Source organism: Euleptes europaea, chromosome 19 (genome assembly GCF_029931775.1).
Source record: "Euleptes europaea isolate rEulEur1 chromosome 19, rEulEur1.hap1, whole genome shotgun sequence".
NCBI classification, from domain to species: domain Eukaryota; kingdom Metazoa; phylum Chordata; class Lepidosauria; order Squamata; family Sphaerodactylidae; genus Euleptes; species Euleptes europaea.
In genome coordinates this window covers 20,954,956-20,975,853 of record NC_079330.1, presented here as the reverse complement: position 1 = coordinate 20,975,853, position 20,898 = coordinate 20,954,956, and the positions used below count along the sequence as shown (strand labels likewise).

The 20,898-nt window shown below is 45.7% G+C and overlaps 1 protein-coding gene across 1 annotated transcript in view; it reads left to right on the top strand.

Moving 5' to 3' along the window:
- The first annotated feature begins 6,041 nt into the window (after positions 1-6,041).
- Positions 6,042-20,898, top strand: part of CAMKK1 (calcium/calmodulin dependent protein kinase kinase 1) — a 65,110-nt gene continuing 50,253 nt past the window's right edge. Inside the window, exon 1 of the mRNA XM_056865642.1 lies at positions 6,042-6,494. Coding sequence (XP_056721620.1) covers positions 6,042-6,494 — 453 coding nt within the window. The remainder of the gene's footprint in view (positions 6,495-20,898) is intronic.

Here is a 20,898-nt window from a genome sequence, read left to right as displayed (position 1 = left end):
CCAAGAAATATAATCCTTTTGGTTCACAGTGTGAACCTGATGACGGTGCCTGCAAGGCTATCCACTTTGTTTGCTATGTAGCACGAATTCTTGGACACAAAGAGCTCTTTATGTCCAAGAATTCATGCTACATCACAAACAAAGTGGATAGCCTTGCAGGCACCTTCATCAGGTTCACACTGTGAACCAAAAGGATTATATTTCTTGGACATTTTGTATTTTTGTACTTTTGTTTTTCGTATATAATTGCATTTTGTATACAAGCTTTGTCTTGTTACATGTGTTTGCAACTTGCTGCACTCTATTGCTATATTTATAACAACGCTCACCCTTGCATGTTACTTGTTGTTTGGCTACGCTCACCCTTGCATATTACTTGTTGTTTGTTCTTTATCTACTACCTACATAACCACAGGCTAACTTTATTTTGATATTACCTGGAGGTAGGCAACCTTAGCAACTGGGCGGCCCTAGCCAGGGCCTCGGACTGATAGAAAGCAATCAACTTTAAAAAGAGTGGTTGATTAACTGCCGCAACAGTGTTTTTGTCCGACCTCCCCAATAAATATAAATTACTGACATTGCACGTTGGGTTTTGCAATACAAGCATGTTCGTTTCTTTTCAGGGGAGGTTGCCCTCTTCCACTTAACAGTTCTTCCTCCTCCCCCTTCATGCTCATTTCCTTTGCTTTCATTTAAAAATAGCACTGCCTGTTGGTTGGGATGTCAGAAGCAGAAGTATCTTTTCACCCAATTTGCAAAGCACCGTGTGCTTTGAGAGTTAGATTCGGAAATGGCCTTTGGTCTCCTCCCGAGTGTAATGCCGCTTGCATAGTCAGTGCGAGAGGCCGTTAAAGCCTTTCCCAGTTCCTTTTAGGGCAGGCGTTCAATACTTCTTGCCAGTTTGTTTTTCCAGAGGACTTGTGCTGATCTTCTAAACTGGAGAGGGGCAGAAGGCACATCGTAGACCACTGGCCAATTTCTGGTGGGCCGCTTAGCACATGTTGGTTGCTAAGTCGCCTGCTAATGGCCAGTTCTTCCCAAGCATTATTTTTATAAAGAAGCATGTGAATTCGAAATCGCAGTTTGGAAGCTTCAATTCATATGAAATGCAGCAGTGAGATACTAATAACTGAGGTTGCATCTAGGGTTGCCAACAGGGCCTGGGGATCTCCCAGAATTACAACTGATCTCCAGATAGGGTTGCCAACCTCCAGGTACCAGCTGTAGAGATCTCCCGCTATTACAACTGATCTCCAGCCGATGGAGATCAGTTCTCCTGGAGAAAATGGCCGCTTTGGCAATTGGACTCTATGGCATTGAAGTCCCTCCCCTCCTCAAACCCCGCCTTCCTCAGGCTCTGCCCCAAAACCTCCTGCCGCTGGCGAAGAGGGACCCAGCAACCCTATCTCCAGACTACAGAGATCAGTTTACCTGGAGAAAATGGCAGCTTTGGGGAGGGGACTCTATGGCATTATATCCTCCTGCTGTCCCTCCACTATCCAACCTCCACCCCCAGGCTCCATCCCCAAATATCCAGGAATTTTCTAACCCAGAGTTTGTTTATTTGTTTATTTTCAAAAATTGTATCCTGCCTTTAAGGGTCACCAAGGTTGGAAACCGTAGCACATATATTTTACATGCTATTGCATGTAGCATTATGGCAAAGAGAATGAGTTGTAATGGGATGGTCTCCAGTTCAAATCATGCCTCCGACATAAATTTATCGGGTAGCTATAGGCAAGTTTCTTTTTCACTGCCAATCACCCCCCACCATACCTTAAATAAGGTAAAGGTCCCCTGTGCAAGCACCGGGTCATTCCTGACCCATGGGGTGACATCACATCCCGACGTTTCCTAGGCAGACTTTATTTAGGGGTGGTTTTCCAGTGCCTTCCCCAGTCATCTTCCCTTTACCCCCAGCAAGCTGGGTCCTCATTTTACCCACCTCGGAAGGATGGAAGGCTGAGTCGACCTTGAGCCGGCTACCTGAAACCGACTTCCGTCGGGATCGAACTCAGGTCGGGAGCAGAGCTTGGACTGCAGTACTGCAGCTTACCACTCTGTGCCATGGGGCTCTTACCGACCATACCTTATGTGGGTAATAACACTGTTTTACCTTGTGTGTGTGTGTAAAGTGCCTTCAAGTCACAGCCGACTTATGGCGACCCCTTTGGGGGTTTTCATGGCAAGAGACTAACAGAGGTGGTCCGCCATTGCCTTCCTCTGCACAGCAACCCTGGTATTCCTTGGTGGTTTCCCATCCAAAAACTAACCAGGGCTGACCCTGCTTAGCTTCTGAGATCTGACGAGATCAGGCTAGCCTGGGCCATCCAGGTCAGGGCGTTTTACCTTATAGGGATGTTGAAAGGATTGCAAGAAGATAATGTATGTGAAGTGTTTTGGACATGAAACTTTTTGGTATTGTCACCCTATTGGACAGCATGGCAAGTGATGACATATAGAATCATACAGTTGGAAGGGACCACCAGGGCCATCTAGTCCAACCCCCTGCGCAATGCAGGAATTTCACATCTACCTCCCCCACACACCCTTAAGGGTACACTGGTGGAGGGTGGTGCGAATAAAAAGGGTAGAATAAATATAATAAGAATGTAAAGAATGTATTTTGGGGTTTTTTTAAATTCTTTACGTATATGTCATTCTTATTATGTAGTTTTCGATGTTGTTATATTTTGTTCCTTTTTTTGTTTGTATTTTCTTTTTATGTACGAAAATATAATAAAAAATTTTTTAAAAAAAGTTGACCTCCCAAAACTAAAGTAACCGTATTTCTACTTTAAATTACGGCAACAGCTCCACAGAGTGCTGATTGCTCCACAATGCAAACAAGTCCCTTCCCTTATTGTTTTCCAGTATCCCAATGTGAAAGAAGGGCTTGCTTGGGGTCTTTGATAATCAAAGTGAACAAATGTTATTCTGCAGTGAAAGTGGCTGAAAATTTGAAGTTTTCAAGCTAGGACACTCCCCCTCCCCAAATTCTCTATTGAAGCTCAAGCCCATGGGCCTGTTGGTGAGATTGATTTGCAAAGGGTCAAAGATCCAGGCTCAAGCTTGCTTAAGTTTAATACAGAATTCTGAATTCTCCTGTAGTAGGCACCCATGTAACTTAAAAGACACAGATGAAGTTTAAAACCTTAGGGAATAAAGGAATACAAGAGGCAAACGGATACCAGAGAACAGAAGCGCAACGATTATGTAACATCTAAGGCATCTTGTTATATAAATAGAACAAATGTTTGTATTTGAAGCTCATACTCCTATTTGAAGTCTAAATGTCCCTTCCTTCCTTCTACAACGTCCACAACTCAAAATGACAAGGTTTCAGGGAGCTAGCCAAAAAGCTGATATGCATGCTGAGTACGTTTAGGGGATTTTTTTTTTATTTCCAGCAAGTTGCTTTTAGCAGCCTCCCTGAAATTCTTCTTCGCATAGTGCGTAACTAATTTGTAGGATTCTCTGCCCTAAGACGTGACAATGGCCACGAGCTCACGTTTATTTCTTTATAAGTTTTTTTAGTTGCCACTCAACCAAAAGGGTCTCACAACGACTTACGACATTTAAACACCATCATAATAAATGAGTTTAAAACCAACAAAAATCAAATAATACACATAAAAACATTATGATATGACTCAGCATTATAACACTATCGGACCAGCCCCAAACATCTGGTTAACCGCAAAAGGCCAACCCATACAATTTGGCCTTGCAAGCCCTACGGAAACTAAGCAAGTCCCGCGGGGCACAGGTGTAGGGTTGCCAACCTCCAGGTACTAGCTGGAGATCTCCCGCTATTACAATTGACCTCCAGCCGATAGAGATCCGTTCACCTGGAGAAAATTGGACTCTATGGCATTCAAGTCCCCAAACCCTGCCCTCCTCAGGCTCCGTCCCAAAAATCTCCCCCAGGTGGCAAAGAGGGACCTGGCAACCCTACACAGATGTCATCAGGGAGTGGTTTTGAAATGGCTTTGAACAGGGAGCAGACCAATTCAAAGAGGACAGATCTCTTAGCTGTGATGGCTAAAATGAACCTCCAGGTTCAGAAGCAGTCTACCTCAGAATACCAGTTGCTTCAGAGCAAGAATGGGGGCGGGGGTAGCTGTTGCATTCGCTTCCAGCTTGCGGACTGCCTGAGAACATCTGATTGACCATTGTCTGAACCAGACGAGTTTTGTCTGGACTAGATGAGCTTTACAATTTGCCCCTGCCAAGGCGCATGCTAATTATTTATTTTCCTATAATGTAGTTTTCAGCCAAACTGGGCTTCTCAAAGTAGGCTGAGGATGAGACTTCTCCGTTCGCCCAGCCTTAAGAAAAAAAGTTAATGTTTTTGTTTGATTGTGTTTTGCAGTTATGATACAAATCAAAATCTAATGCAAACGATAATTAAAATTCAGATGTTATGTGGGAGTGGATTGTCAGCTGAAACGAGTTCAATCCAGGCATGATTAAGCAATGACTGTATCTGTTTTGGTGGTGGAAAGTGCCTTCAAGTCGCAGCTGACTTATGGCAACCCCGTAGGGTTTTCAAGACAAGAGATGACTAGAGCCGGTTTGCCATTACTTGCCTCTGCGCAGCAACCCTGGACTTGGTTGGTGGTCTCCCATCCAAATACTAACCAGGGCATACCCTGCTTAAATTCTGAAATCAGGTGAGATCAAGCTTGCCATGTACAAAAGTTACTCTACCTCTGAGTACTAAATATTGTGGGCAAGGGTCAAGGAGAGCTTCTGGACTGAGGGTTGCCAGGTCCTTCTTCGCCACCGGCAGGAGGTTTTTGGGGCGGAGGGTTTGTTGAGGGGAGGGACTTCAATGCCATAGAGTCCAGAGCGGCCAATTTCTCCAGGTGAACTGATCTCTATCCGCTGGAGATCAGTTGTAATAGCGGGAGATCTACAGCTAGTGCCTGGAGGTTGGCAACCCTATCTGGACTCCCTTGAGCCATCTGGCTGACCACTGTTGAAAACGGGTAGCCATGTTAGTCTGTCTGTAGCAGTAGAAAAGAGCAAGAGTCCAGTAGCACCTTAAAGACTAACACAATTTCTGGCAGGGTATGAGCTTTTGTGAGCCACAGCTCACTTATCTGAAGAAGTGAGCTGTGACTCATGAAAGCTCATACCCTGCCAGAAATTTTGTTAATCTTGAAGGTGCTACTGGACTCTTGCTCTTTTCTACTGAAAACGGGATGATGAACTAAATGGACTTTTAAACTAATCCTGCACAGCTGTTCATGTGTTCTGAAGTTCTCACACATACAAAAACCAGAGGTGTCCGCTAATACGTCCTTGGAAGTAGTTTTTTTTTAAATTATCTTTTTCAAAAAGATAATTCGAAAAGAGAAGGGGAGGGGAAAATTACAAAAAGATAAAAAAAGAATGATATACAATACATTCAAATTTTCTTCTTGTTTTTTGTTTGTTTGTTTCTTCCTTGGCACCCAGAATATATAGTGATAAAGGCACTAATACATTAATCGCTGCCTGTTAAAAATAATATTGGATGTTTTCAACATATCTTGTCCTACCTTCTTTTCTTCTCTTCATTTCTTCTCTTATTACACAAACTCAGTTATGACCCAAATTAGATTGTGATAAACATAATAACACAGTGAGACATATCTATATATGCAAAGTTGCAAGTGGATATTTACAATATGATTTAAGATATGACACTATATTACTGTGTATTACTATAAACTCTAATATGGACTTTTAATCTAATCCTGCATGGCTGTTCGTGTGTTCTGAAGTTCTCTCACATACAAAAACCAGAGGCGTCCGCTGATGCGTCCTTGGAAGTAGTTTTGACAGTGAAAGGGTAGGATATGCATGAAACACATTGGCTAGTAACCGAGAAATCGGAAGCTATGCCATCGCTTAACTTTTCCTTCTTGTGATCCTTTCCAGAAAGTCAAGCTGGCAGCGTCTCTGCACTACATGCTTCCCATGAGCTGGGAAAGCCGAACAGCCTGCGTTGCCGTTTGAGGAACCCCAAAAGCAAAGAGGAGTCGAGGATGGGAGATTCCCTGGCTAGCACCGCAGGGAGAAGCCCGGAGATGTATTGTAAGGACACTCAGACAGAACTTGCCGAGAGAGTAGCCGCTATTGATGTTGCTGTGGGCCCTGACGTCGTGACCCAAAACGGTCAGGAAACGGTGAACGAGACTGAAACTGTGCGTTCGAAGAATGCTACTAACCACCAAAGGAATGGGGTCAGCATTGAACTGGGATCGTCTGAAGAACGGGACGGGGCCCACGAACTGACAGCGCCCAAGAGAGTCCACACGAGGCCCATGCTCTCCGGTAGGAAGTATTCCCTTCAAGAAAGGCCCACGGGGAATTACTTGACTTCTCCCGACCCCCAAGGCTTTGGTCCTTACGACACAGGGCCTTCCACGCACATCTCCCCGCGGACCGTGAGGAGGCCGACAATAGAGTCCCATCGAGTCTCCATCTCTGATGCTGCGGTAGGTTTTTTCGTTGGTTCGTTTTATTTTTTATATAAAGGGATGCAGAAAAAGTGAAACGACAAAGGGGAAAAAGGGAAAACGAATTTCAAACTCCGAGCCTCAGCATGATCTGAACTTTAAAAAGGCTATTACCATAACTTCTGTCATTCATTCTAAACTTTTAAACATCTTAAAACTCACTAAAACATATTTCATCCTCCAAGCCTCAGCATAGACTGAACTTAATCCCCCCCTAATTCCTAGCATTTTTCCTGAGCGTTTAAACATCTTAAATCTCACTGAACGTTTTCTTGTAATAAATAATTAATTTCTTGGTTTTTTAATTGTTTACTTATCACGTAGGTAATAATCATAGAAAGGTTGCCGGCTGTCTGCTTTTGATGGTGCTATGCTGTTACTGTGAAAAGAAATATCAAACGAAAAAGATACTTTCAGACATTAAAATCATGCGTACCAAGAGCCTGCTAACATTGTGTAGTGGGTGTGTGGGCTGCCTATAATCCTCCCAATATGTATGGTTCCTATGTTGTGTGAACGGTGGCAATGTATGTATTTACCACGTATATCTAGCTTCAGTATATGAGAACTGACCACTGGGATTTTGGAGGTTAACTTTCGTGGATACCAAGACTTATACACACATGGTAACATGCATGTTGGCTCTGAGCTTTTCCCCTTTTAGTCTGATACTCTAACCACTATTCCAACTGGCTCTGTAGGTAGGGTTGCCAACCTCCAGGTACTAGCTAGAGATCTGCTATTACAAATGATCTCCAGCCGATAGAGATCAGTTCGCCAGGAGAAAATGACCGCTTTGGCAATTGGACTCTCCGGCATTGAAGTCCCTCCCCTTCCCAAACCCCAACCTCCTCAGGCTCTGCCCCCAAAACCTCCCGCTGGTGGCGAAGAGGTGGCAGTCCTATCTGTAGGAGAAACTGTCTGGGGCAGACTCTGTTTTCTGATCCCTGTTCCTTGTAAATCATTGCTCCTCTTTTTGCCTTTGAGGAATATTTTGAGGATCAGTTTTATTGTGAGATGCTAGTCTTGTCCAGAGATCAGCTCTGTTCCTAGAGACTCTTGAATCTGCCTTATAATGAATCAGAACATTGTTCCATCAGGATCTGTATTGTCAAAACTCCATGTCAATGTAGACATGAAACCGGAGCAAACCTTCCATGTGGAAACAGCCTTAGTAGTGTGCAGAGAGAGCAGAGCCAATTTTTGAGAATTTTTATTCTATAGCCAAGAAGCAACTGCATATGAAATTCAAGACGAATGACTGAAGAAGCTGCTATCGCAGCAGCGAAAACACGAGGGTCATCCGGGGCGCGTTCTCGTCTTGCGCTCGCTCTCGAGATAATTTATGTATTAGTTCAAGTTAATTTTGACTGATCACAACACTTCTGCGATAATTCTTGTAGAACATTGAGCAGCCTTTTGGAGCTGTATTGTATATGTTGTTGTTCCGTTTGTAAGAGTTTACACTTTCACTTACTGCACAGTTTTGTATAATAGATGTTAGTTTGCATTGCAAGAGCCTAGTACTATTTATTTCCTCAGCTTAGCATTTGGTACTTGTGCCTATTTCACCAGTTTGCTAACCTCCAGGTACTAGCTAGAGATCTCCTGCTATTACAAGTGATCTCCAGCCGACAGAGATCAGTTCACCTGGAGAAAATGACCGCTTTGGCATTCTAACCATACACCGCACTGTCTCATAACAGCACATCCTGGTTTGGATTAGCAAAACTCTGTAGGGATGGAAGGGTTAAACCTTCTCTTCCTTCTCCTCATGCAGCTGTGATCCAAAGCAGGACCCCACGTGTCTGTCTTTAAAAGACTGGCCAAAATCTGTGACCTCTCTGACCTCTAGTTTGATTCTCAGGGTGGACAGGGGTGGGGGCAAGATGAGCCAGTGGTCTAGGTACAAGACATCTTCTTACTGGTTTACCGTTAGGGTTGCCAGGTTCCTCTTCGCTACCGGCAGGAGGGTTTGGGGGGCGAAGCCTGAAGAGGGCGGGGTTTGGGGAGGGGAGGGACTTCAACGCCATAGAGTCCAATGGCCAAAGCGGCCATTTTCTCCAGGTGAACCGATCTCCATCGGCTGGAGATCAGTTGTAAGAGCAGGAGATCTCCAGCTAGTCCCTGGAGGTTGGCAACCCTATTTGCTGTACTTCCTTCTGTCACGGCCCTGAACAAGTCACAGGTCTGCAGACCTGAAAAGACTGCAGCAGAACCCTCTCCCATTCTGTCTCTGTTCACGTAGCGGGCATCACTTTTCGTCCTCTGTCTTTTTCTGTTTTAAACGTCTCCACGCAGCTGGCACCGTATGCATTTGTGTTGTTGTGTGCTCTTGGGGAGTTCTCTACTGCAGCAGCTTGGTCATGATTATTTTATCAGGCGACGTGGGTGATGTTTCCCAGTGCGGTGCACACAAGAGTTTAAAATTTAACGTGGGCGAAGAGTGGGTTGTTGCTACTGCGGTGCCAACTGGTTTTTTCTCTCTCTCTCCCCAATGGTCCTCCTTTTAGGATTCAAAGCTGGTTTGAAGCACCAGAATATCGGCAAAGTGGCTTTTTGCACTGTGATGGCTAACGGGTTTATTGCAGCATAAGCTTTTGTGGATGAGGGGTTACTTTGTTAGATGCATGAAGCATTATCCTCCGTTTGCAGACACACACACACATACACACACACACACACACACACACACACACACGAGAACTGAATAATAACTAAAAAGGGAGAGAGACCATTCAGTGTAAGAGACCAAACATGTACAAGATAGGGTTGCCAGGTCCCTTTTCACCACTGGTGGGAGGTTTTTGGGGCGGAGCCTGAGGAGGGCGTGGTTTGGGGAGGGACTTCAATGCCATCGAGTCCAGTTGCCAAAGCGGCCATTTTCTCCAGGCGAACTGATCTCTATCGGCAGGAGATCTCCAGCCACCACCTGGAGGTTGGCAACCCTAATACAAGTTGATAATCCATTCACCACAGCGATCCCTACCAATAATGCTATCTTCCTGACAATTCTCTGCTCATTTAACAGTGTAGGTAAAGGTAAAGGTAGTCCCCTGTGCAAGCACCGGGTCAATACTGACCCATGGGGCGATGTTGCTTCCAGATGTTTACTAGGCAGACTATGGGCGAAAACGCATGGTTGCTTTAGCCTCCTTTATTCCCTGTTTCAGCCAGGATTCAGCCAGGATCAAACGCACGTTCGGCGAAACGCATGCTTTCGATCCTGGATGAATCCTGGATGAAACAGGGAATAAAGGAGGCTAAAGCACCATGCATTTTGGCCCTATGTTTACAGGGTGGTTTGCCATTGCCTTCCCCCATAGTCTACACTTTACCCCCAGCAAGCTGGGTACTAAATTTATCGACTTCGGAAGGATGGAAGGCTGAGTCGACCCTGAGCCGGCTACCTGAAACCGACTCCCGTTGGGATGGAACTCAGGTCATGAGCAGAGCTTTTGACCGCAGTACGGCAGCTTTCCACTCTGTGCCACAGGGCTCTTAATTTAACAGTGTAGTGGGAAAGAAAACCGGACTCCTTATTAATCCCGATGGAGTAGATTAACATTTGCAGACAGATCCCTCACTTTTGCTGTCTCTGTTGAAGTCGTGGCACTTAGGGGCAGAGCATCCTGAAAGACTGAAATGTTCTCCCACTGGTTTCTGTATATAGCCATGCGTGAAGTCAGATTTGTGTCCATTTTTTTCTCTTGTGTCTCACCTTTTTGCCCTGTTCAGGGCATTAATGGCAAGTGATGACATATAGAATCATACAGTTGGAAGGGACCACCAGAGCCATCTAGTCCAACCCCCTGCGCAATGCAGGAATTTCACATCTACCTCCCCCACACACCCCCAGTGACCCCTACTCCATGCCCAGAAGGTGGCCAAGATGCCCTCCCTCTCATGAACTGCCTAAGGTCATGGAATCAGCATTGCTGACAGATGGCCATCTAGCCTCTGCTTAAAAACCTCCAGGGAAGGAGCGCTTACCACCTCCCGAGGAAGCCTGTTCCACTGAGGAAACGCTCTGTTAGAAAATTCTTCCTAATGTCTAGACAGAAACTCTTTTGATTTAATTTCAACCCATTGGTTCTGGTCCGACCTTCTGGGGCAACAGAAAACAACTCGGCACCCTCCTCCATATGACAGCCCTTCAAGTACTTGAAGATGGTTATCATATCCCCTCTCAGTCTTCTCCTCTTCAGGCTAAACATACCCAGCTCCTTCAACCTTTCCTCATAGGACTTGGTCTCCAGACCCCTCACCATCTTTGTTGCCCTCCTCTGGACACATTCCAGCTTGTCTACATCTTTCTTAAATTGTGGTGCCCAAAACTGAATACAATACTCTAGGTAAGGTCTAACCAGAGAAGAGTAAAGCGAAATTATCTACGATAATGGAGGGTGAGTAGGTGAATCTGCCCCTGATGGTATGGATAATGGGGGTTATTAGCTCTTGTAACAGAGTGTTTCCTGAGTGGATATAGTGACAGAGTTGGTTTGTTCCAGGACCCAATCCCTGGATTTGTGCCTCTTTTAAAAATAGCCTGTCGACGCTGGCGAATAGCCATGGTAGACTTCCCCACAGGTCTGCAGACGTTAATACGTTAATTGATTCAATTTGTCGGCTAAAGCTTTGGTTTGTGAAAAGGATCCCTATTGATTGGACAAATCGCTAGCCTTGTGGAACAGATTTTCTTTTAAAAGAACCTCTTCTTAAGCAAAGAAATATGGGACTCAATATTTTAAAAATTAACCTTTTCAAAGCTATGCTCTTTTCTTCCAGTCAGTACCCCCCCCCCCCAAAAAAACCCTGCTCTTCTTTTCAGCTAACCTCTGGAACCAGAAGTAAACCCAAGTAGGAAAAACAGCTTTGAGGAATGGGGATGGGGGTATTAATGAGGGGATTGGTAAATCAAGTTTGCTGAAGTCCATTGACAATCCTAAACAGAGGTATACCCTTCTAAGTTCATTAAAGTTAGTGGGTTTAGGGCTGCCAAGCCCCCTTGGGTGTGGAGATCCCCTGCCCCTAAAATAAAATAAAAAATGGCCATCACGCTGATGGCATAACATCCCTTCTGCGGGAAACCCAGATGTGACGTCACACTTCTCTATGAATTGCTGGAAACGCTATGGTGAAACCATAGCGTTTTTGGCGATTCCTAGAAAGGACTGAAGTCACATCTGGGTTTCCCCCAGAAGGGTTGTTATGCTTTTAGCCCGCTGGCCATTTTTTTGTATTTGGGGGGCAGGGCTGATGTCACTTCCAGTTGTCCCACCTCTTTGCTTTCTGCTGGCTACCAGGCAGCGCCTGACAATGCTAGCTTAGAAGGGTGTGGCTCTGACTAGGACTGAACTGTGAGTAGGGTTGCTAACCTCCAAGTAGTAGCTAGAGATCGCCTTCTATTACAACTGATCTCCAGCCGACAGAGTTCAGTTCACCTGGAGAAAAGGTGCTAGTCTTTAAGGTGCTACTGGACTCTTGCTCTTTTCTACTGCTACAGACAGACTAACATGGCTACCCATCGTGATCTATCCCGTTTTCAACAGTGGTCAGCCAGATGGTTCAAGGGAGTCCAGATAGGGTTGCCAACCTCCAGGCACTAGCTGTAGATCTCCCGCTATTACAACTGATCTCCAGCCGATAGAGATCAGTTCAACTGGAGAAAATGGCCGCTTTGCCAATTGGATTCTATGGCATCGAAGTCCCTCCCCTCCCCAAACTCTGCCCCAAAAACCTCTCGTTGGTGGTGACGAGGGACCTGGCAACCCTAACTGTGAGAGAGGTCATGGCAGAAGCAAGACTTGAACCTGGGGTTTCCTAAGCCATATTTCCACCTCTTAGGGTCAACTTACATACTCTATTGCTAGGGTTGCCAGGTCCCTCTTTGCCACCGGCAAGAGGTTTTTGGGGTGAAGCCTACAAGGGGTGGGGTATAGGGAGGGGAGGGACTTCAATGCCATAGAGTCCAATTGCCAAAGCGGCCATTTTCTCCAGGTGAACTGATCTCTATCGGCTGGAGATCAGTTGTAATAGCAGGAGATCTCTAGCTAGTACCTGGAGGTTGGCAACCCTATTTATTGTAGTTCTGGGTCTGGAATGGGTAATGTGTGTTTTGAGTCCTAAAAAGCAGTTTGCGTGTGTGGAGGGGTGTTGTATGGCTCAGGGCAGCAATCCCCTTGCCCTCCTCTTATGATAGTTCCCCAATTGAAAATGCTACTTGAAACTCTGTAAGGAAAAGGCAGGCCCAATACAGGTCCCTGTGTTTCCCCCCTCCTTGGAGCAAAAAAGGTGCCTGGGGGTGGGCAACAGTGCAGGGGTGAAAGTGTGAGATTCCCCTTCCCCAGCACTGGATCCCCAATCTATATTAAGCCTCCCCTTTCCCCACCACAGGGCCAAATGTGTTTATTTTAAAGCATACACACCTCGCCTCTCTGTCAAAGTAGTTCATGCTACCAATTAAGATGATAATACGGCAAAATGACCATCTGTCCAAAAATAAAACCTCTACAAATCAGGCAATTAGCTGTTAGCTATAATCACCATAGCTATAAGATAAGCTAAAAACAGACATGGTCAGATAAAATAGCAAATCACAGCGCTCATTTTTGTCACAGTTGGGAACAAATTAGAAAAATCCCTAGATAAAAGCAGAGGAGATACTGCAGGGTTTTTTTTTTAAGCCTAGCAAAGTGGTAAGCTGCAGTACTGCAGCCCAAGCTCTGCTCACAACCTGAATTCGATCCCAACGGAAGTCGGATTCAGGTGTCCGGCTCAAGGTTGACTCAGCCTTCCATCCTTCCGAGATCGGTAAAATGAGTACCCAGCTTGCTGGGGGTAAAGTGTAGACTACGGGGGAAGGCAATGGCAAACCACCCCATAAACATAGTATGCCTAGGAAACGTCAGGATGTGGCATCACCCCATGGGTCATTAATGACCCGGTGCTTGCACAGGGGACTACCTTTTTAAGATAGGTTGGAAAGGCCTGTATTTAAATAGGTGGACATTCCTATGAAAGGGCCCAAACAGATGAGCAACATGGCTGTCTCTCCGTTTATAAAAAGTAAATTGCACGAACAGCCACAATTCAGGTCAGGGCCATGCAGGAAAGGAAGAGGTGATTTAATTAAGGTTGCCAACCTCCAGGTGTGGCCTGGAGATCTGCAATTACAGCTGATCTCCAGACATCAAGGATCAGTTCCCCTGGAGAAAATGGCTGCTTTGGAGGGTGGACTCTATGGCATTGCACCCCTCTGAGGTCCCTGCCCTCCCCAAATTCTGCCCTCCACAGGCTCCACCCACCCAAATCTACAGGAATTTTCAAACCTGGTGTTGGCAAATGCAACCCTAGGTTTATTCCTCTAAGCCAAGTTTGGTTTGCTTGTCTGCACAGTGTTACAGTTTAAAGGTTTTTTTAAAAAAACAATCTTTTCCCTTTATTACCTTGCAGGAAGCTCTATTTCGATTAGCTACGCTGAGTAAAACTTGAAGGGTTAAATCTCCTCTTCCCCTTCTCATGTTGCTTTGATCTGAGTCGCGGCTTGGCATGTGTGCCATTTATCATTTACAGGCTAACGGAGCCATCGCATCTGATTTGGCTGCAAAAAGTGTCTTCACCAGGGATGGTCCACTCCTAGACGTGTCTCAGGCATCGTGCTGAGAGGTGAATTGGGTGAATCATCAATGGAAGCTAAGACATGGATAAAAACATTCCTTTGGAAAGTTAAGATCTTAAAATCTGTGGGGGCCTACTTTACTTGGGCTTGTACAGTAGGGTTGCCAACCTCCAGGTAGTGCTATAAATGCACAGTACCTTCTAATACAGTACTGGTGATTCTTTTGTACTAACCTCCAGGTACTAGCTGGTGATCTCCTGGTATTACAACTGATCTCCAACCGATAGAGATCAGTTCACCTGGAGAAAATGGCTGCTTTGGCAATTGAAGTCCCTCCCCTCCCCAAACCCTGCCCTCCTCAGGCTCTGCCCACAAAACCTCCAGGTATTTCCCAACCCGGAGCTGGCAACCCTATTATACAGGCAGATGCTCACATTAGCCAATGAGATTATTGGAAAAGAAAAGGAAATGTCTAGGAATTACAAATGACATGGTAAAGACTACAGAGACCAAAGAAATAATTAGGCTAATCAAAATGCGAGTAAAGGAACTGGACTCTAAAAGTACATTTGTTAGGGCTCGTAGGGTATGCGTGGCTTCCTTTTTGGATATTGCCCTTCCGATGCAACCGCCAAAATATTTCTATCGCCTGACAATGCCAAAACTCAGAAGAGCTTTTACTTTGGCAAGAATGAATGCTCTTCTTCTGCGGCTTTGGAGGGTGCCCACCACCCTATGTCAGAATTCCAAAGGTGCCCACAGGCTCAAAAAGGCTGGGGGGCACTGGAGTTAAGCCATCCTCCTCATATACTCACCATTTCCTCCCCGAATCCCGATCTGCGGGCTTGCCAGCCGAGGCAGCAGCCTCCTCTCCCCTTCCAATCTGTGCTGGCGAGGTATGGTCCAGCCTTCCCAAGTGACATTCACGTCTTATCGGTCCCTTGTAACAATTGAGTTCGGCACCCCTGCCCAGTGGGGTTGCCATGAATCAGCTGAGACTTAACAGCACTTTAGATGCAGGCAGAAAAGTTGCAAAGAGGAGGGGGAGGAGGAGGGGGAGGAGAAGAGTTGGTTTTTATATGCCGACTTTCTCTACCACTTAAGGAAGAATCAAACCAGCTTACCATCACTGTCCCTTCCCCTCCCCACAACAGACACCCTGTGAGGTAGGTGGGGCTGAGAGAGTGTGACTAGCCCCAGGTCACCAAGCAGGCTTCGTGTGTAGAAGTGAGGAAACAAATCCAATTTTCCAGATTAGTTTCCACCGCTCTTGTGGAGGAGCGGGGAATCAAACCCGGTTCTCCAGATCAGAGCCCACCACTCCAAACCACCGCTCTTAACCACCACGCTGGCTCCAACCTGCCTAGACTTACAGGCTTGCTGTTCAGGGGGGAAAAATGGACTGGCTTTAGTTCTTCCCTAATGAGGAATGTTTGGCCACCCACTCTTTAGGGCAGGAATTAATTACCCCTCTGGAGACTGTGTTAATACTGAACCCCCGGGCAGTTTCGGAGGCATCTGCACACCTTTAAGAGCGACGCCTCTTGCTTCAGCATGATCAGCCCGCATCATCCATCACTGTCAGCCCCAGAGGCAGCATATACATCTCACGGTGGCTGCAAACCATTAAGCATGTTTAAGTTCTGGTCGTTGCAAAGGACAAAAAAATAATTAAACCAATCAATGCCTGCTCTCGGCTGGCTTGTGTTCAGACAGGGTGCAGTCGAGTCAGGAGTCTAGCTGGATGGGCGGTTGCTGGTCGTGCTGCCGAACGGAGGCGGCATTCTGCGTCAGCAGATTTGAGCAGTATTACAATGCTCCCAAGGACGTGGTTGGCAACTAATTGGGAGGAGGAGGAGGAGGAGGAGGAGGAGAAGAAGAAGAAGAGTTAGTTTTTATATGCTGACTTTCTCTCCCACTTAAGGGAGACTCAAACTGGCTTACAATCACCTTCCCTTCCCCTCCCCACAACAGACACCCTGTGAGGTAGGTGGGGCTGAGAGAGTGTGACTAGCCCAAGGTCACCCAGCTGGCTTCATGTGTAGGAATGGGGAAACAAATCCAGTTCAACAGATTAGCCTCCACCGCTCATATGGAGGAGTGGGAAATCAAACCTGGCTCTCTAGATCAGACTCCACTGCTCCAAACCACTGCCCAAGGAAGCAGGAAGAAGAAGAGGAGGAGGAGTTGGGTTTTATATGCCGACTTTCTCTACCACTTAAGGGAGAATCAAACCGGCTTACAAACACCTTCCCTTCCCCTCCCCACAACAGACACCCCATGAGGTAGGTGAGGCTGAGAGAGCTCGAAAAGAGCTGTGACTAGCCCAAGGTCACCCAGCTGGCTTCATATGGAGAAGTGGGGAAACCAACCTGGTTCACCAGATTAGCGCCCGCCACTCATGTGGAGGAATGGGGAATCACTGGTTCTCCAGATGAGAGTCCACCACTCCAAGCCACCGCTCTTAACCACTACACTACACTGGGGCATCGTTTCCACTGAGCCATGGCTGGAGGGCAGATAGCATTGGCTGTGGCCATTGACTCTCTAACCCCCGGGAGGGAACAGGTGAAAGGTCTGTTTTAACTCCTGCTGCACGGCTTTGGCCAGCCCCCTTACCTTAGCTGCTCTCCTCCTCTGATTTTTTACTGCCAGTGAAAATATGGACCCCCCAAAGCCTCTTTTGGTCTTCATGCTGAAGGAGAAAGGAGTAAAAAGTCTCAGACCAGTTCCATTGCACACAATGGCTTTTTTGTGGGACTCGGGCAGTCTCTGCATGGGTTATCTGCCCCAAGTTAAACGCTTTTGAGAAGCATTTTCCCCCTGCTTTTCACAGTATCATGGTACATTTGTGCAACTCCAGGTGTTTCTCTGATCTGTCTCAAGTCAAGTCAAGTTTATTAATACGGTTGACTGACCAATCACGTGCCAACACATCAAAATTTCCAGACACAATAGTTTCGCACCGCAGAATCACAGACTGCCCGTACAGATAAAGGTGTAAGGTCAATCAAAGCAACCCCTGGTTAAAACTATCACATTACGATTAATAAAATTGTGAAATATTCTAACAATCATTCTCTAATAAAGCTCTGCGTATTTTAATGGCAACAGCGCAGAACTTGGCAGTTTGGAGCATAAGCTGAGGGTCTTCTCCTAAAAGGAGCTTCTTTGCCAAAAACTCAACTAACTCATCAGGAAATTTACCAAGTAGGGGGGAAATAAGCTTTGATCTAACTTTGTGGTCGAATGGGCAACATATCAGTGTATGCTCGATGGTTTCAATGTCCCCTGTTCCACACGGACATAACCTCTCTGATCTAGGGATCTTCTTATATTTCCCTTCTAAAACAGTTGATGGAAGGGCCTGGCATCTGGCAAGGGTAAAGGCCTTCCTGCAGTTAATAGACTCAAGATGATAAAAATAAGCTGCAGGTGAGACCAAGTATCTAGATTTATCAGGTACTCGGAAAAATGGTGATTTTCCAAGGTCTGTCTGGCGTTCAATGTTTTCCACCCTTTGCTTCAAGACTCTGATCTGTCTCAAATCTGCTTTGCTCTAACCTTTTGGGAAAGATCGTAGTATAAAGCCTGGATGCTGTGTGGGTGGGAAAAACAGCACTAAAAAGATAAAGGTGCAAGCACCGGGTCATTCCTGACCCATGGGGTGACATCACATCCTGACATTTACTAGGCAGACTTTGTTTACTGGGTGGTTTGCCACTGCCTTCCCCAGTCATCTTCCCTTTACCCCCAGCTGAATACTCATTTTACCAACCTTGGAAGGATGGAAAGCTGAGTCAACCTTGAGCCCGCGACCTGAACCCGACTTCTGTTGGGATCGAACTTAGGTCGTGAGCAGAGATTTGACTGCATTACTTCAGCTTACAACTCTGGGCCATGGGGCAGTAGAATATTGATAAAGCGATATACCGTTGTAACAACAGGTGTGGTCAGTTCTCTAAATTCTCATCTCTCTTTTTTTAGAAAAATTAGTTTCTAGCTCCTTTCCTTGCAGAGATATAAGGGAAAAGGCAAATCTCTAGAGGCTAGAGACATATTCTAGCGCTGATTAACAACAACAACAAAAATGTCAAAAGCCCTGGTGGCCCAGGGAAGGGGGTGGTGTCCGCTTCTGGGGGACTGGGGCAGGAAAACTGCAGGGAAACCTGCTGTGTGAAAGCCAGAAGAAGAAGAGGAAGAAGAGTTGGTTTTTATATGCCGACTTTCTCTACCACTTAAGGGAGACTCAAACCAGCTTACAATCACCTTCCCTTCCCCTCCCCACAACAGACACCCTGTGAGGTAGGTGGGGCTGAGAGAGCTGTGACTAGCCCAAGGTCACCCAGCTGGCTTCATGCGTAGGAGCGGGAAAACCAACCCAGTTCACCAGATTAGCATCCGCCGCTCATGTGGAGGGGTGGGAAATCAAACCCGGTTCTCCAGATCAGACTCCACCGCTCCAAACCACCGCTCTTAACCACTACACCACGCTGGCTCCTGCTTGCTGCTTCGCTTGATCTGCAGCTGCACCAGTAGCGGGGAAACAACAAAACCCTCTGGAAAGCCAACTTAATCACAGTTTTCTGTGCCCAGCAGCAAGCAGAATATATATATCCTTGCATATATAGATAAAAAAAATAATAAGCTTAAGTGATCCTGAAAACAAAACAAACCTTGAACTCTTACGGCTCTGAACCAGGCAGATAGTTAAAAGGATGGGGGAGAGATGAAGTGCTAACTGAAATAAGATGTTATTGATTGGGGGAAGATGTTTATGCCAAGCAGGTAACTGCATCTGAACTTCAAGAGAACTGATGTTATTGAACTGACACTGATTCATAGGTGCTGAAAGAAGCAAGTACTTGAGCTTGGAAAGAAGGTGCTAAAACAGGGGTGTCAAACATAAGGCCCACAGGCTGGCTCCGACTCCTTGAGAGCTGTTATCCACCCTGAAAGCCAGCCGAGGCGGCCCCTCACTAGGGTTACCAGGTCCCCCTTCACCACTGGTGGGAGGTTTTTAGGGTGCCATAGCAAGTCATTTGGGAAGATCCCCGTCAAAGAGCATTTGCGTGCCATCTGGATGAGAAGATGAGCCAGCATCGTATATAGCAGTGGACTCTAATCTGGTGAACCGGGTTCGATTCCCCACTCCTCCACGTGAGTGGTGGATGCTAATCTGGTGAACCGGATTGGTTTCCTCGCTCCTCCACATGAAGCCTGCTGGGTGACCTTAGGCCAGTCACAGCTCTCTCAGAACTCTTTCAGCCCCACCTACCTCACAAGGTATCTGTTGTGGGGAGGGGAGGGGAAGGCGATTGTCAACTGCTTTGAGACTTCTTAAAGGTAGAGAAAAGTGAGATATCAAAACCAACTGTTCTTCTTCTTTTGAAGATCTTGCCCACATTGGTGCTATTCTCCTTGCCTCAATATCACATGACCACCATCACCTACACTAAACAAGGGCTAGTGTGGGGTTTTTTGTTTTTTAAAATGTTTTGCTAGATCGCTATAGCACAATAACATTATAGCAATCTATTGCCAGTCGACTAGTTCCTTTTAATTCCCTTTCTTTCTTTCTTTCTTTCTTTCTTTCTTTCTTTCTTTCTTTCTTTCTTTCTTTCTTTCTTTCTTTCTTTCTTTCTTTCTTTCTTTCTTTCTTTCTTTCTTTCTTTCTTTCTTTCTTTCTTTCTTTCTTTCTTTCTTTCTTTCTGGAGTGAAACTGACTTTTTAATTTAAAAAGAAATTAAAGCTGGTATTTCAGCATCTTCTTGGTTGAGTGCCGATCCTGCCTTCGGTTGAGGTAACACTAAAAAATGTGTCCAGCAAGTAATGAGGGGTTTTCCTCCGTTTCATTTATTCCAGAAGTTCTCTATCTGCTGTATCCTACTCTGGTTCAGTTAGGAGAATTTCTAAAATTAATTCTGAAATTCGAGCTTGTGCAGTTTGTTGCAGTTCTTGATTTGTTGAGTTCATGTACATTTTTTCTCCCTCGTTTTTACCAATGTGAATTGCCATGTTGATACAAGAGTGTTTTTTTAAAAGCAGTTTTCATATGTGGGATGTACTGCGGGATGAAGACATTTTGGGTGCAGTGTTTTACCAAGATTCAAGAGTATGCGTGCGTAGCCGTAGAACGTTGCACAAAAAAGAGTTCTGATGTAATTGTACATGTAATTGCCTCAAGATTATTTTTTGGGGTGGTGTGCTCTGCATGCATATGCTTCTGTGCACATTGCTAGAAAGCCCCACAAAAATTCTGGCATGCATACGGCCACATCCTGATTGCTTTTCTCCTGTGTTTTATCAATACTCATGTAAAGTAGGAGAAAAAAAGTGTGGCAAAACAAACACACCCAGTTCTGATGGTCAGTTTCATTTTGGAAACAAGAGCAGCTAATTCAAACCTCTGGGGAGGGATTTGGATTTCGAGAATATTTGAACATCCCTGTTCTGTTTTCCATTGGTATCCTAGGATGTAGACCCAGGAGTGAAAGGAAAGAACTGACAAACAATAAAAAGTAAATTTAAAAAATGCCCAGTCAACTCTTGGCTGTTATATATGCTGCACTGTTGTGTTGCTAAGCATACGATAAGGTGACTAAATTTTAATTCCTTGAGGGCAGGGAGAAACCTTTGCCTGGTTGCGCTTGGCAGGCCCCAGAACACTGTCAAAAATTGACAGCCCCTGTACTTGTCAGGCCATTTTTAAATGGAAAATTTGCTTAATTCATTTGAGTCCTTGCTGTGGGAGACCAGCAC